The sequence below is a fragment of the Phoenix dactylifera genome, unplaced genomic scaffold, assembly GCF_009389715.1.
Source record: "Phoenix dactylifera cultivar Barhee BC4 unplaced genomic scaffold, palm_55x_up_171113_PBpolish2nd_filt_p 000447F, whole genome shotgun sequence".
Classification (NCBI taxonomy): Eukaryota; Viridiplantae; Streptophyta; class Magnoliopsida; order Arecales; family Arecaceae; genus Phoenix; species Phoenix dactylifera.
The window spans coordinates 279322-296653 of NW_024067879.1; the positions used below are offsets into that span (position 1 = coordinate 279322).

General features: G+C 41.3%; 1 protein-coding gene and 1 long non-coding RNA gene across 2 annotated transcripts; both read left to right on the forward strand.

Moving 5' to 3' along the window:
* Positions 1 to 1952: 1952 nt before the first annotated feature.
* Positions 1953 to 8546, forward strand: LOC103722809 (BTB/POZ and MATH domain-containing protein 4; the record flags this gene model as incomplete). The annotated part of the gene is given in 10 exon segments (XM_008813500.4): positions 1953 to 2641; positions 7854 to 7881; positions 7883 to 7951; positions 7954 to 8056; positions 8059 to 8082; positions 8085 to 8142; positions 8144 to 8201; positions 8283 to 8292; positions 8295 to 8484; positions 8486 to 8546. Coding segments are annotated over 10 exon segments (606 nt in total), but the record flags the coding sequence as incomplete, so codon positions are not given.
* Positions 8547 to 8569: 23 nt separating this feature from the next.
* LOC120106070 lies at positions 8570 to 14455 on the forward strand. The gene is made up of 2 exons (XR_005508299.1): positions 8570 to 13788; positions 13970 to 14455. It is a non-coding gene; the product is annotated as an uncharacterized LOC120106070 (long non-coding RNA).
* Positions 14456 to 17332: the final 2877 nt, after the last annotated feature.

Below are 17332 nucleotides of genomic sequence, written 5' to 3' on the forward strand. Positions count from 1 at the left end.
GGAATCAGACGAACATATATATTTTGTAATTCTTTTTTATCGATACTGAAGCATATTATATTTTCTGGGTAAAAAGTATGCTATTTAAAGAGCTTCTCATCTTACTAGTGAAGTAGACATGTAAGGTATATAGCTAAGCGCTTGTTGTATCCTGGGATGGAATACAAAAAATTATTGATCTCCTGTATCAAAATATTCCACGGATGACACCTATCGTCCCAAGAGAGCGACCTGGTCCGCGCCTCAACTTTGCCACCCTTCTTAGATAAAATTATTTTAGGATAATTTCTGCAATAAAATTTCAGGTAATATCTCTCCATTTTTCTCTAACAATTACACCCTACCTCAACATGCACATTTGCTAAATTGAGTGTGAAACTTCTTCAATTCTCTCTAGCTACTATTTTTCAAATCACCTATCTTCATACATTCACAAAATAAACAAAGGGATGTATCTAATTCATGTAACGGCAAATTAAATTACCCACCATTGATTATTGGGCAACACTAGAATACATGATGGTGATTTAACTAGAAGGTCTATGAAAAATACAAAGCATAGAAAATACAATTTCCATTTATTTTTGTTTAATATATCTCGCACTGATTTAGATTTTTCTTGAAAATTATTGCAATGACTTAAGATTTTGCTTTGTTAGGCATTTTAGAAAGTAGCGGAATATTGTTGGTAACATTAGGCATGAACAAATAGAAACTAATGGATAGCATATTACACACTTAAAGCCATTTTTAAGATTTTTTTATATTTGTCTTTTCTATAGCATTGATTTTTTTGGGGGGGGGGGCGGGCGGGGACACAACAATGAAGGAGACGATTCTCAAAGCAAGATACTTAAAGCAAGATAGAGATTTTGAAAGCAAGATAGTGTATTACAGATAAGGAAAACAACAATCATAACTATAAAAAACTTATATCTATCGCCCTACATACATCACTCCAAATGCATTAGCCATCAGCAGCCGGACTAAGTCTGAATGAAGTTGATCCTCTTTCTGAAAACAAAAATCCCTATATAATTAGCCAATCATTTTTTTCTTTTTATGTTAGTGAAGTTGCATAAAATTGTTAGTAATGTTTTGCGCTATGGCGGAATGTTAAGGGACTCGAGAAATTTTCAGTAAAATTTATCATAGCATACTTATATATTATTTAGTCAGATATGTGCTTCTAAATGACTAAATCTCGGAGATTCCTTTCTTTTCTCATATTAATCTAAAATCTAAAATCTTTTGTTAAATTTCGTTCTTCTTTGGCCAATTTAGATGAAATACTAAATGTAGATTATTTTAACATAGACTTGTCCTTATAATCTAATTTTTGCTACTCTAGCCCCTTCGAACCCTTTCTGGTCTTTGTTGGTCTACCAAGATTTCGATTTAGAGTTTGTTGTCAACTCGAACTGAGTGCGAATTACTAGACCAAAAAATAGCTTATATTATTAAATCAGACCCGGGTTGGTCCAGTCGTAATCTCCAAACCAATTCAGACCGGGTCCGCTGCTCCCCAAAATAATTGATATATTTACACCCGTTCTCTCTTAATGCCACGCTTCCTTAGGAAGAAATAAAAACCCACGTCACGCGCGCAAGGGGCGTAAAAATATCAGCAATATTTCATATTTCATTTTTCTTATAAAGACTACGAGGCCCAAAAGAGTTACCAAACTGTCGCACCACTGTTTTTTTTTTTTTTTTTGGTAAGATGCACCACTGCTTTCAACGTGGCAATCAGTGCGGTCTGCGTGCAACCACCAGAAAATAGCAAAGTTACCCATTTTTATAATGCCACGTGTCAACCATAATCTTTAATCGACATTTGGTAAAGGATTTGGGCCTCGTAGCGTTACTTGTTTCTGTCTTCGAGTTTCAAAAAAAAAAAAAAAAAACCGTTTCCATGTAAAAAATATCTCCCCCGTCTTCTTCTTACTCTTCCTGTTCTTTTTTTTCTAATTTAACGCGAGAGCGTACACGGGAACCCGAGGACTCCAGAACGAGAGAGAGGCAGCCTAACCCCAGATCTCCTCGAGCGAATCGATCCGCGCAGGCGATCTCCTCTGATCCTCCAAATCCCTGTCGGATCCCCACCCCTGCCTCCGATCCCGTTCCTCCGCCGCCGGGCCGAGGCGGAACCCTAGGTCCCTCCCCGCCAGCGCCCCTGCCCTCCGCCATCGGGCTTCCGCTTTACCGCTCCAGATCCTTTCATGAGAAGCGATTCTTGGTGCGAATGATGCCGGAGATCGTCGTTCCGCCGGAGAGGAGCTCGCTATCTCGCCGACGAGCTCCCGGTCGGTGACGCAGACCATGAACGGGTCCCACAAGTTCGTGATTCAGGGGTACTCCCTGGCCAAGGGGATGGGGTGGGGAAGCACATCGCCAGCGATACGTTCACGGTGGGAGGGTTCCAGTGGGCGATCTACTTCTACCCCGATGGGAAGAATCCGAGGACAATTCGACTTATGTCTCGGTCTTCATCGCTTGGGAGCGAAGGCACGACGTGAGAAGCCCTCTTCGAGCTGACCCTCGTGGACCAGAGCGGGAAGGGGAAGCACAAGGTCCACAGCCACTTCGATCGGTCGCTGGAGAGCGGACCGTATACCCTCAAGTACCGGGGGAGCATGTGGTAAGGGTTCGAGAAATTTTTCTCGTTTTTCGTTCAAATAATTTAGGTTTTTCTTATACATTAAGAATATCTTGGTATGATTCAATTTCCAGGATTGCCGGGAACGTAGGTTGAGGGATTCTGGTTTAGATCATGAGTTGAAGACTATGTTGTGAATTGCTGTTGATATTTAGCTTTGTTATCTCTTTGCATTTCATGGTCATGTTCTTTATTGTTGTAATTTGTTTGGCATTTGACCTCTTTTCTTTTATTTTTTTAATAAATAATATTTTGTTTGAATTATGCTGAATGGATGAATAAAATACCGAGTTCTTTCAGTTCTTGAGTTAGTTCTGATGCTCAGCTTTCTGATGACCCTTTAGTCACATTAGGAATATATTCAAGACACCATAAGAGCATGAACTCCTTCCTGATGGAATTCCATTGTTGGCTAAGAGTTAGATACTGAACACATTTGAATGCTGATCTTCCGGGCATCTTAAATATTTGGCTGAAAACCTGGAGGACATGTGGTCTTGCAAGGAAGGATGAAGTGGTTTATCTAATTCAAAGAAAATGATGTGGACTTATGCATTTCAAAGTCAATGATAACCTTCTCTGATACTGTTTTATTATTGAACAAGATGCAAACATTCCTCTGATAATGGTTATAATTGCAAGAGGTAACTTCTTGCATTGGCATGGGTATTTATATTCTAAGTCGCAGATTTGAAGTTTTAGGAGACTAAATGGAAGCACAGATGCCCTATTTTATGCTGTAAAATATTTGATTAGCTTCTTACTGTATCTTATTTCAACAATTAGAAATTGTAACAGTTGTGGATTAAAGGCATAGTAGTATAATGGCACTAAAGAAATGCATGCATGCATTTATTAGACCAAGTTTTGATCCATTAATCACAGCTTTGACAAGCACTAATTCTTTTTCCCAAAGAAAAGTAGTAGTCAGATTTTGAGTCATGCTGACTGCCTCTGGTCATCTAGCATCCTCTACATGCTTGAGGAAACATTTTGTATATCTGCTGATTGTGCATGCAAAATTTCGCTACATACTTTATATGGATCCAAGTGGAACAATATCAAGACCTTTTTTCCTGCTTTCAAGCAGTAAAGATATATGATTAGCTTGTTATCATGCCTTATCATGTCACTCTCAAAAGTTGTATTACCTTAACTGGATAATGGATAATTGGAACATATTAAAATATTATGGGTGAATACATGTGTCAGATGGGCTAAATTTAGATCAAGGTTGTCAAAAGGCCAAGGCAGGGCTAGTCGATGGCCCCCGTACGGCCTAGGTGTTGCCTAAGAGATCAGGCACCTGCTTAAGGAGGAAAGCCCTGCAACTTTCAAATATGCATCCTTAAGTTTTTGTATAAGCTTACATATATACATATATGTATATGTGTCTATGCATATACATATACATACACAATATATGTGCGTTATACGTATACATACACATATATGGCGTATACGTATACATACACATATATGTACGTATACGTATACCTACACAATATGTGCTATACGTATGCATACATACATACATAATGTACATATACATATGCAGGAAAAAAAAGAAAAAAAGGGAAGCTGCAGAAAGAAAGGGAAAAAAAGTAAGAATAATAAGAAAATAGGAAATAGGAAGACAAGGATCTACAAGAGGAATCTAGCAGAAGAAAAAGAATAGAAAAATTACAAAGACACCTCATTTTTAAAATTATCAAGCTGGCCCATCAAAGTTCCAAATCATTCTAAAGTGGTCCTTTGACGTGTCAAACCAGCCATTGTCGTTAGCCTGCCATTTCAAATACCAAAATGCTTTTACCATCTTCAGCCAGTTTCGAATGTCTTTTCCACTATGTAACAATCCAGACTGTCACCAAAAAAGACTAGCTGCAAGATATTATTGGTTTCTTAGTCCTATATAATACCCAAAATTTCTTAGCTAATAACTGATGTGGATTAAAACATACTTGCATGGATCCTCATATACTTTTCTATTTAAGCCTCAGCATCCTCGCCAGGCTACGAGTTTACATATATTCAAACCAATCACAAACACCTCGATTAGGTCCGGGTCAACCCATATGGACCCATGCTGTGTTCTCTACTCTACATAGGTCGGGGAGGATTCTCTCTGATACCATTTGTAACAATATGATCTTACCAAAAAGGTACCTAAAAGGTATTATTTGGATTTCTTAGTCCTGTATAATATCCGAGATCTCTCCGCACAATGCCCGCGCAAATCTTCACAAACTACCTCCAATTTCAACCATTTCGTTTCGATCTTCCGGTGATTATCCAACATTCATTCGATCCTCCGACAACTCACCTTCTCACTCGAAGAGAGAGAAAGAGAAGAGAGGAGAAGAAAAGAAGAATAAGAGAAAAGAGAAAGATGAAGAAGAAAGGGAGAGGAAGAGAAAAGGAAAGATACGGATGGTGTGAGGGCTGCAATAAAGCCGTTGAGAGAAGAGGATCTGTCAATTTATATTACTCATACCGTCCTCTTTAAACTCATACATTATTCCCTCACTCTAGTCTCTATAGAATTTCCTTTGTTCCATCTCAGCAAATTCTAGGATAGATTCTAGTGGACCATCGCGGCCTTCCCTTCTCTCGCTCTCCCACTTGTGTCCTCTAAGCAAAAACCTCCTCCCGTGTGGCATTCAAGCATCATCCACCTCCCTTGTTGGCAGATCTAAGGCCAGCTCCTTAGTTTGGCCTCCTTGTTGGAGGCGGAGTCAACGAAGCGAAGAGGGCTGGCACCATTGATCCAAAATGAAGCAGGCAAATAAAAAAGAAAAGCAAGAAAAGAAAAAAGAAAGCCGCGACCAAAACCCTAACCCTAGCACCCCTACCACCATCTACCGCCATCGCATGTGAAGGAGTCCTTTGCAGAGGGGGCTACAGTAAGGAGTAGGGCTAGGATTTCTGCGGCGGTGATGGGTTGCTGTAGTTGTCATGGCCATGATCGGCGATTGATGCTAGTGACGGATTATGATAGGTAGGCTAGAAACATGACGGACCGGGCCGGGCTAGGCTAGGCCACACCCTACTCGAGCTCAGCTCAATTTTTGGTCTTTGGGTCGGGCTTAGATTGAAAATTTTTAAAAATTCAGGCCTGAGCCTGACCCAAGCCCAAGACCAGGCCTGACCCTAACCTGATTGGGCAGGCTCGAATAACCATTTGGGCCAAAAAATAGGCTGTCTCAAACCCGATTGAAGTTTAGTCTTTCAATTTCACTTATAGTAGACATGCTAGGGCACTGCACTTGCTCCTACTTTCATGAACGTCGACTCCTACTCTCCCAAGCCTCCAATCCCCCATCTCCTTCAAATTCACGCTCTTCCAAGCCAATTTTGCCACAATATCTCAATCCCAGAACCAATCTCACCTACACCAATTACTCAACTATATGTGGACTCCGTATGGTAAGCCATTGTGAAGCTAGGGTTGGCGGAGTTCAACTGGCCATCATCGAGATCAGGTGGCCCAACGCCGACGATCTAGACTAGATCGGGGTGAATATATACAATGTGTATGACCGAACAGGCTCAGCAACTCTCGGGAAGCTTGGCGGTGGGACGCCAAACACGCCCATGGGCGTGATGCAGTGTCATCTTTTGCTCTATAACGAGAACTAGAAGCTCGAGCTGCGGAAGGAGTGGCACTAGGGGTTGCTCTACCTGAATGGGATGGGGTCTATACGAGGTAGACTTCACGGCTAGAGGTTGGAGATGGCGTCAAGCAGCTGCCGTGCTAGAGATGACCTGTACAAGGGAAGATCTGGTGTCTTGGGAGAAGAGGAGGGGGGAAGAGATGAATGCATAGAGGCAGATCGACGACTGGCTACCGGAACAAGTGAGTGGGGAGGCATGGAGCTGTTGGGAGGCAAATATTTTAAAAATTGGGGAGGTTAGAACTCTAGTTGATCGAAGACGTTTAAGGGATTGGAGAGTATTTGGGACTTCAAAGAGCCCAATAGCCGAAATTCTACCTTCCACTAAGCCCTGCATCAATGGTGTTGGTGTGGTCAGACCACACCTCATGTAAACCTGTTGTTGGGTGATCAATGGTGGATTCGCGCGAAGGAAGGGGAGTCCTTTTGTGTGAAAGAAACAACTTGTTTCCCATATGTTCCTTAAACTAGGACTCTACCTCCAAAATATTGATAACAAGGGTATTTTGGTCAACTGGTAGATTTATGATATTATGTGATTGTCACGTGACATCACTTTGTTAATGGAGATGAACGGTTTGACCACTTTGGAACGATTTGGAAACTTGAAGGCCAATTTGAAAATTTTTATAGAAAGAGGGGGTGTCTTTGGGAATTGTCCAAACTTGAAGGGTTGTCACTGTAGTTTTCCCAAATGAATAAGAAAGAAGAATGAAGGAGAAGGAGAGGAAAGAGCAAGGGATCGGTGGGAGGAATGGAAAAACCAAAAGGAACCGGCAGTAGAGGAATGGCTCGATTGATGGACATGGAAAATAGGGGAAAAGAGTTAAATATAATTATGAACAAGAGGAAGAAGAAGAAAAATAAGAGGAATGGCTGGCTTGATGGAGATGGAAATCAGGGGAAAGAACAGTTAAATATTGGTATAAGAAGTAGTCTAGGCGTATGCCTTCTAAATTCACTGATTTTGATTCATTAATTGTAGCTTTAAAAGTTATGACCCCCCAAAACACACACACACACACACAGAGAGAGAGAGAGAGAGAGAGAGAGAGAGAGAGAGAGAGAGCAGAACAGAGAGGTTGAATTGCTGGTCAAGCTGACTGTTTCGTAGCCCTCTGGGCATCCTCCATGGTCGAGGGAAACATTTATCTTTTTTGTTAGGTTTCACAACCTTGCGGCTCCTCCAATGGCCAAAGGGAAACATTTTGTTTTCTTTAAATTATCATGAAAAGTGTGAACGATTTTATGTTGTGTGTTTTATTTTTTGGTGGAGTTTGAATATTATACATCTAAGAAGAGGTATGGATTTGATTATTGTTATTAACTGGATTTATAAAAAATTCGTGCCAAGATGAATAGTGCGATGGATCATGTTCGCATCGTGCAGATTCCGTTCTGCACATGCTTTTCTTTATAGATTGTTATTAAGGAACTTGAAGATGCATTTATATCCTTCCTTCCTGGAGTAAGTACCAGCCTTTGACAATGTTGGTCTATATGTTCTCTTTTCAAGGGGGTTATAAGCGCTTTTTCGGACGAACTTGCACTTGAAACATCAGTGTACCTCAAAGATGATTGCTTGAAAGTTCAATGTGCACCGTGTGGTGTTGTGCCGTGTCAGTTATGGATTCACCCAGATTACACTCGATACAGGTTCCAGAATCTGATATAGGAATGCATTTTGGTATGCTTCTGGATAAGCAGGAAGGATCTGATGTTGTTTTGATGTTGCTGGCGAGAATTTCATGCTCATAAGTTGGTGTTAGCTGCTCGATCCCCCATGTTTAGAGCTCAGTTTTTGATGAGTTGGATGTGAAGAGAGTGAGATTGTTGTGACAGATATGGAGCCCAAGGTTTTTGAGGTGAGGAGTTCTATCCGTCTAACAGTTGATGTGCCTTCCTTTTTTTTCAGACAATAATTTGTTTTGCTCTGTCTGTGCCAGGCGATGCTCCACTCATATATAGAGATACGTTTATTGAAGATGATGCATTGGTCGCATCAAGTTCTCCTGAATCTTCCATGTCTGATACTTTGGCTGGAAAATTGTTAGCTGCAGCAGATAAGTATGGCTTGGAAAGGCTTCGATTGATGTGCGAGTCTTATCTGTGCAAGGATATGTCTGTGGATTCAGTTGCTAGCACCTTTCATTGGCTGATCGTATCATGCTATGGAACTCAAGGCTGCTTGTCTTAAATTTGCTGCAGAAAACCTTCCCAGGTACTTACCATTTTTGCCTTCATACTCATGTATATATTTATTAAAGGAATAGTTAACTAATACTTTTTGAGGTTTGATTTTTCCTTAATTGCAGCAATGTGACCATACCCCTAAGCTTTTCCTCTCATATAAACACACGCGTGAAACCAACCTGTCGGCTAGCCCCATACATTAACCTCCCATCACTGCATAGGTTTGGATTTCCTGCATCTAGATCAGCCAGATGGAACCAGTGTCAGTTTTGAGTGTTTGTTGTCCAAAATTAGGCTAAGACTATAAATACTTCTTGTTTCGGCCACTGTTCAACCTGTATCTGTCTAGGACCCGGATTTTTGCCATGCCCTAAGTTGTAATTGGTTAATATGTATGTGTCCTAAGCAACGAGCCTGGCATGGAACTGGAATGCAATAACTAGAGTGTTAAATTGTAATAAGTGGAGCAAAAGAAAGTGATGTAAAGAACATAAGAACTTTAATGTCTGAGATGGGTTGAAGATCAAGATCATGTAGCTGTAGAATTTGAGTCAATTCTTTGTTCAGGTAAGTTGTTGCAATCTTGTACACAAAGCTTGTAAGAAACATCAGATACTTGTAAATTGCCAGACCTGATCCACCATTGTTGGTTGACACTTAAGTTGAAGATGGGGAATATGACTATAAATTATATTAATCATGTTCTTTTCATTTATTCATCCAATTATGAAATTAAAATTGTGTTCATATCATTGTCCTAAAGTGAACCCTAATGTTTAGAATCATGTTGGATGAAAAATTTTCTATATAGAAAAGCTTTTTGCTTTTCTTAGATGGGATGAATATATCATCTTGAGTTTGATCCATGGTAGCTCGAACTTCTATGTAGGGTATCACATCGGCTTAGAGACTCTTTGGAAACTTACTCCAACACCTTTATATACATCGCCATATTCTTTTTCGCCCTGGAGACATCTGTTCCCGTACCAGCACCTGATTATGAGTAAAACATACCACAAGAGAGTAAACCACTAAACATCTTGAAGTAGGCCTTTATTTATAATGACTCCAATGGAGCAAAATCGACATCAGAACAAAGCTAAAAGGCCTTTAAAAAATGGATAAAAAATGGATGAGAAGAGCAGTGCTAGACATTGGGAGGCAGTCATCTGGATGCTTCTTGCTTTATCTTTGGTGCTTGTGTAGGCATTGCCTCAGTAAACCTGCCTCGCCTTTGGATTGTTGAAGTGCTTATTACTCTCCTCATTTTGCTTAAGCACCTAGGCAAGCGCTTGGAGGGCCTTTGAGAACAATCGGCACTCACCCGGATGCTTTGCACTTTGTCTGTGGCGCTTGTGTGGGCATTGCTCAGTAAACCTGCATTGCCTTGGGATTGTTGAAGTGCTTAGTACTTTCGCCATCTTGCTTAAGCACCTAAGCAAGCGCTTGGAGGGCCTTGAGAAACACTACTTTTGTTAATATGGTCTAACCAACTATTACAAAATATATCATGTATGATTTGGATGTTTAGCATACCTAGTAAGCACATGAATTATGCGTTAGACCTACCTAAGGTTCTACGGAAGAGGTGCAGATCCTTGGAGCCTGATATTAAGGATGAATTTAGGACATTTTTAAATGCACTGGCCAATGGGAGCCATGAACGGATACAATTACTTGGTTTGATCATGTATCCTTATTTTTAGGATTTTTGGAATTGAGGGATGTGTTGAGGATGATGATAAAGGTAATAGCATGATTTTTTTTTTGTCATACCAGGGTAATAAGCCATTTTCAGTAAATGACAGTCCCTAGAACAAAAGTTGACTCAACTATGCAAATAATTATGAATCATTCTGCACAATGAATTCTATTAAGGATTGCATCCTAATCTAAGGTAGGTTTTCTTAAAGCCCTAAAAGATACATTACAATCCTTATTCATTGGAGCTTCTCCTTGTTATGGTCCTTCAAGACAAATCCAATCCTCTTGCTGAACTGAAGCCTCCTTTATTGCTCTTTGCATATGCCTAAATTATTTTTACTTGCTTTACCAATTTCTCATTCATAATTCCTACTACTTTCTCTTTCTAATTCCATGCTCAATTCTGCTGCATGCATACCTCATTCTCGTTTCTTGTGAAACTCGTCACATGTCTTTAGGTTTTATTGTGTAACTATCCACAAAACATTTCTTGTAACCTTTTTTGTCATACAAAGGTTTACTTCATAATGACATAATGAATATACTTCACTGTTCTTTTAGACATGTACCTCTCCATGTTTTTTTGATTATTCATGGTGGCAAAGTAAATCATGTTTTTGTGTTTGTGTTGCCCACCATGTTAGAATGAAGTTAATTCATTTTTTTCATGCCAAACTTATCCAACTTTTTGGTTCCTTTTCTTCTATAGTTTTTCCTCCATTCCAACTTGACACTCAAACTTATACTAGTTACATTGATCAAGGATTATATTTTCAATCAATAATTTGTACCACAATACCCCAGTTTGCGTACCAATTTTTCATTGAGGAGATAAGGGCTAAGGGTTGACCCTTGGCCTAGGCCCATGACAAGCCAGAAGTCGTAGTCCTTGTCATGACACTGTTTGTTTCCTTAGGGATAGAAACAAAGAAAGTGTAGCTTCCAAAATCATGTCTTGCAATTATTGTAGGACTCCATCATAATTCTTATGTGCATTTCATATGCCAAACTCTAGCAATATTTAATGCAGCCTTCAGCTATTGGTGGTGATTTTTTTTTTAATTCTTAGTCATGCTCGGACCCACTGGGGAAAGTATAAAAGGTTTGATGAAATCTATGTTCCCCACTTGATCTTTAACTTTCAATAGCTTAATAATTTTTGATTCAATGCATAAAAAACAGGAGCATGAGTTATATGCAAATAGAGATTGTGAAGCTGAAGGACTGTTAGGAAGAGAATCCTTAATTAATTTGGATTTGAAGGCTAACAATCTTAGTTGATGCAACACTAGGAAGTGAAAATTAGATAAGAGAGATTTGGAGATGCTCTTTTGGGTGCTCAATCTTATGGTTACTTTTTGACACTCCAGTGTCTTCACGTATTAAGCTGGTCCTCACATTGTGCTGGAATCTTAATGCAGAAAACCTTGTTCTTTGATACCAAATAATGTAAAGAGTGACAGAAAAGAAAGATAAGAGGAGATGTGGGTTGTGGAACTAGGGAGGAAGGAAGACTGTGGGACTCTTCAACTATGAAGGTGTAGAGAAAATCCATCAAATTCACGAAGCTTTGATAATCTTAAATCTTAATAACAAGATTCTAGCCAAGAGACTATATACAAGGATTTTTCTAAAGAAAACAAGCAAATCCTTTGGTAACTCTGCAAATTACCATAAAATTCCATTTTCAGGATTTGTAAGCTTCACATCACCACCATGAACCCTATGCCTTGTCCTTAGACTTTAGGGCCATAGACTCAAAGATACTAAAATCAACAGCAGCAATCAATCTAGAACTCCAATCTTAATTGGAATAGTAACTGACGATACTAAAATTGGCACCAATGGTACTACTCAGGCGGCATCTGAAAATATACACATGAATAAGAGTGAGTATAATGGATTTACTATGGCTGAGACACCCAGGTGTAGCGTAGTGGCAGAATCACAATTTTCTGCTGAATTCATGGTCTCTCAGAGAAACATTGTATCTCCTTTGTCCAGGCTTTTGATTTTTGTGATTCTTGATGTCATCAGACGAAGGCTTTTTAATATTACTCATGATCAAGCATGAATTTTATTTTATAAGGGAATCTATCAGCCGTTTAGTTGAGGAAAGACTGCATCTTAGTCTTTTGTCCATGTTCGCCCATGCCATTTTCACTTCATTGCCAACCTCTGTGCTAATTCGCATCAAGTTCTTATAATTCTGTAAAAAAATTAGGAGCTGAATATTGGATTTTAGCGGACATGTAAGAGGCTGCAGAATATGCCCGAAATAGCTGTCAGGATTGGATGATGAAGATGAGGGTTTAAACAAGCTGAGAGAAATTTAAAAGAATGTAATGTATGGGGGAGGGGGGTCTATATATAGTATCCTTTTTGTGCGGGAAGGAGAACTTAAAGACCTCCCCCAAGGGTTATATATGGCCAAAGGGTACCTTGAGTTCAGGATTTTAAGACAACAGATATAATTCTAGGTGAGAAGTAAGAGCTGTTTGACCTGCAGGAGATACAGTTTCTAAAGTAAGGGAAGTTCTGGTCCCCAATGAGATACGTATATAAGATCATTTGGATTCCAGAAAAAAAGCCTTACATTAGTTTTTTAATTTTTGGTTAGTTCTTCTACTGATCTTTTAAAAATTTTGGATTTGAAAAGTAGAATCAGAGCAAATATATAGTGTCATGTGGAATTAGTTTGAGTTGGAACAACGGAGCTGGAGAGAACCCCAGAGAAGAAAAGAGTTGCTGCTTTTCAGAAAAAAGAGTAGTTTTTAAACTTTAGAAGCTATTGGAAAGTTCAGGTGTCCTCCAATAAATAAGTTTTTGTTGGGAGCTTGTTTCAGGACTCTTCCAGCCCTAGACTTGCAAATCGTGCTGATAAGGTGAAAATATAATTTGAGCACATCGTTGAGGAAATAAATAGACCAATATGCTTGGTTATTTATAAATTTCTTTATTTATCTTTTAAATAATGCTTCTGTAGTGCTGAAAAATAATTCATGATATTTATTAGGTAGATATGGTGGATGGAAATATATTTTTTGGAGGGTAGGTTGTTTGAGAATACCATGCAAGCCACAATAGTTCCTATTATAGAGGATGGGTACATCACTATAGAAGGCCACTTGGAGGTGCTATATATTACAAACACAGGCAGTTTCATAGCCCAATGTCATTGAATATAATTTTGACAGCTAAATGCCTTAATTATCAGATGTTTTTGATAAGCCTCCATGTGCAGCATTGTTGTGTCGTGGAATAAAGTCTTTCATCCCCCTTCTTGGCCTGAACCTAAAAGACAAGCAATATAATCATTGTTCAAAAATCTAAAATCGTAATTCCAAATTGAAATGTGAGACTCAGCAATGATATTGTCATTTGCTGCTGCAAGCTGTACGCTCTCACTCTTTCTTTATTTCCCTCTAGCTGTCATAGTTTGGTTTTTTCTGAACTTGGTTATCAGAGATGTTTTGACACTGGGGGCACTCATTTGTAGGAGTTACTGGAATGACGTATTCATTCAAGCTTTCCCTTGATTGGGTAAACCCTTAGGTATTTTTACTATTATTGTAATTATTATTATTAGTTGATGATGCCAATTTCAATTTATTCTGCAAAAGAATTTCAAGTAATTAGGAACTTTTAAACGAATGGTTTGAATCCCAAGGATGTGTGTTTTTCTTCCTTATCATTTTTATATTTGCTTTCTGAGTGCTATTATCTGCGCATGCAGCTGTGATGCGCTCAAATGGATTCCAGTGTCTTAAAGACAATTGCCCGTCGCTGCAGTCAGAACTCCTGAAGATAATTGCGGGTTGTGAAGAGGAATGCAGCAGCGGTGGAAAGACCGGAGTGTATGGGCCCAGCTCTCAGATGGTGCGGATTCCAGCGGCCGGAGAGTAAGGCCTAGGACTTGATCCCAAGTAAATGCTCAGTTACTGATTTGTAAATGACAGCACCGGGTCCCAAGAAAGGGTATAGAAATGACATTAGCTCTGTTGTACCTTTTTTCGTTTGTTCCATGGATAACGATTTGATGCTGTAGACTGGAGGTCCTTTTGTATCAGAAGACATTTGAAGTAGTGCATCACTGAATAGAGGCTTGCCGTCTCTCACAAGATTACAAGAAAGCAAGCTAAATCAAAGGAAATTCTCCTTGGACTCGCAAACATGGTGACCGCAATTAATTTCTTGGAGAATTTCTTCTCTATTTGTTTTATTTGTGGAAAAGTTGGCCACGTTCTTCTCTCTCTCTCTCTCTCTCTCTCTCTCTCTCTCTCTCTCTGTGTGTGTGTGTGCATGGATGCGATCGCAGATGAACAAAATGGGCATGCAAGATCATTTCAATCTTCTGTATCGCTTGACTGCAAATTGTTGTCCTGCGTGTTATTTTTGGTGCTTGTTCCAGGAACTTGATTGAATATTGGAAGCCTTGTCACTGATGGAAGGTTAACTGGAAAAAAAAAAAAAGAAAAAGGACTTGAATCTACCAACTCGTAGGTGGCCTGCTTGTCGGTGATATCTTGTAGTTCCTGCATGGTCAATCGGTTAAGCGCAGTTGATTCGGCTCCGGTCTGCAGCAATCTTTTGGTTCCCCCACACTTATTGCATCTATATACAATAATACTCTCTTCTTTTCTTTTTTTTTTTGGTGCAACGGCGGTTCACATCCTACATGTATGGACATGACCAAGAAAATTAGAAAACAATAAGACAGAAAAAGAAGCTGGCAATTTGTCATCCTCCATCCACACAAAGCCACCAGAGTGGTGGGCCACATAAAAGGCAACCCATCAGCGGCTCCATTCGCTTCTCTATAACTATGTGTGGTGTGATGGGCAATACACACCTGCAGCAGTCTACGAATATCGAGAAGTGGCCTACCCTCTTCCGCACGACTCTGACTCCGGATCCAGTCGATCACCATGGCCGAGTCGCTCTCGGAGAATAAGCCGATCTGCACCCAAAATCCGACGGGCAAAAGAGATGCCCTCCCAGGCCGCTTTAATCTCATAACACACCACCGAGGCATTGAATATCCGCTGACCGTCTGCCGCCACTAGTTTGGACTCATGATCTCTGATGACAAAACCTGCACCTTCACATCTCCCATCGTTCGCCACACAGCCATCAAAATTCACCTTCAGGAAGCTAGGGGGTGGGGGCACCCAAGATACGCACACATACCTGGACGCTACAAGAGCAGGAAGAGGGCCTCATATCTCCTTGGCCAGACCAGAAGGTAAAATCTCAGCAGCACTGGTGAACTCTATAGCATGCAATAAAGCTCTGATTGCCACCACTCTCCGGGGGCGTACTGCTGCTCTCAAAGACCCGGGCATTCCTGTCCAACCATGAGTGGTAGGCCAGATAGGCCGCCCGAGAGCTTCTCTCCTCCAATCCGGGACCTGATACCGACTCCTCTAAAAAGAGCAGGAACTCTTCAATGGACGACCACCTCTGCCTCTGGACAAAATGAACCCCTGCACTCGTCCATATATGACTGGCCCGTGGGCACTCGATCAGCACATAGTATATGGTCTCCTCCACCTCCGAACAATCTCCACATGCTGAAGAAATCCTCACTCCCCGCCGCGCTAGAACATTCCTCGTGGGTAGGAAACCCTAGGCTACCTTCCACAAAAAAAAGTGCAACGCGAGGATGAACACGTAGCCTCCAAATCCAGCCGCCCTCCATCTGCCGAGCCACCAATGCCCCACTCATCCTCAGCATATCTCGAGCACCTACTATCGTCCAACCAGTCAGCCTCCATACCCTCCTATCCTCCACCTCCTCCACTGGGATCGACACTGATAGGACTCGCTCTACAAGCTGCTCACCAAAGACTCTCCTAACAAGATTCTCATCCCACCTCCGCTCCTCCCGAACAAACAGGTCACTGACTGTGCGACCCTCTAACCATCCATGGTCAATCAAGGTAGGCCAGCCCCTGCAGGGTATCCTCCGCCAGCCACTTATCCTTTATAATGTTGATAGCCCGCCCATCCCCAACCTTCATCTGATCGCCGGGAGTACCCTCGGGGCATGAGCACAAATCTTCCTCAAGATAAACGAGGAAGCCCGACCTACTCGGAAGGCATCCGGGGTAACTGGGTCCCCATACTTCGCCCGCAATAAGGAGACCCAGAGGCTCCGCGGCTCCAGAAAAAACCTGACTGCCAACCTGGTGGCCAATGTCTCCCTGCGCTCCAGTAGAGAGAGGATCCCCAATTCACCCCGACTAGTCGGCTGACACACAGCCTCTCATGCCAGAAGGTGGACGACCCCTTTGTCCCGATGCCTCCCCCAAATAAAACTCCTGAACATCCTCTCCAAATCACGAAGCACAGCACTAGGTACCAGTGTGTTAGTTATCAAGTAAACTGGGATAGAGCTCAACACTGACCTCACAAGGGTAACCCTGCCCATCATTGACAAGGCGCTAGCCTGCCAACTCTCCAACCTGCGCCTGATGCCCGCCTCCATAGATGTGCACTCTCCCCTCTGCAGTCGCCTCCCTCGTAATCGGAACCCCGAGGTATCTAAGCATTTCCTATTGCTCACCAATCCCCAGACTGCTCAGAATGGAGGCCTTCGCCCTCTGGTCAGTCTTCAGGCTAAAGCAAATGGTCGACTTCGTCAGGTTGACCAGCTGACCTAACGCACCACAGTAGCACTCTAGAATCCTCCTGATAAACTGTGCTGATCTCCATGTCGCGCGTGCCAGAAGTAAAACAATCATTCCTAAAGAGCATATATGAAATGTGGGCCGCTCCTGTCGCCGGTCTATAGGCCTCTACCTCCTGAGTTAGAGATGCATGTCGAAGTGCCCACGACAGAGAGTCTGAACATATGATGAACAATAGTAAAGAAAGAGGACAACCCTGCCTCAGACCCACGGAAGACTCAAAAAAGCTCGACAGGGAACCATTAATTATGAGGGCAAAGGATGGGGACAAAATGCAACCCTGGATCCACCTAATCCACTGAGGGTGAAAACCAATCAACTCCAAGGCACAAAATCCCACCTCATCCCGTCGTAAGCCAGCTCCATATCTAGTTTGACCCCCATCAGACTCCTACACCAAGGTGCCC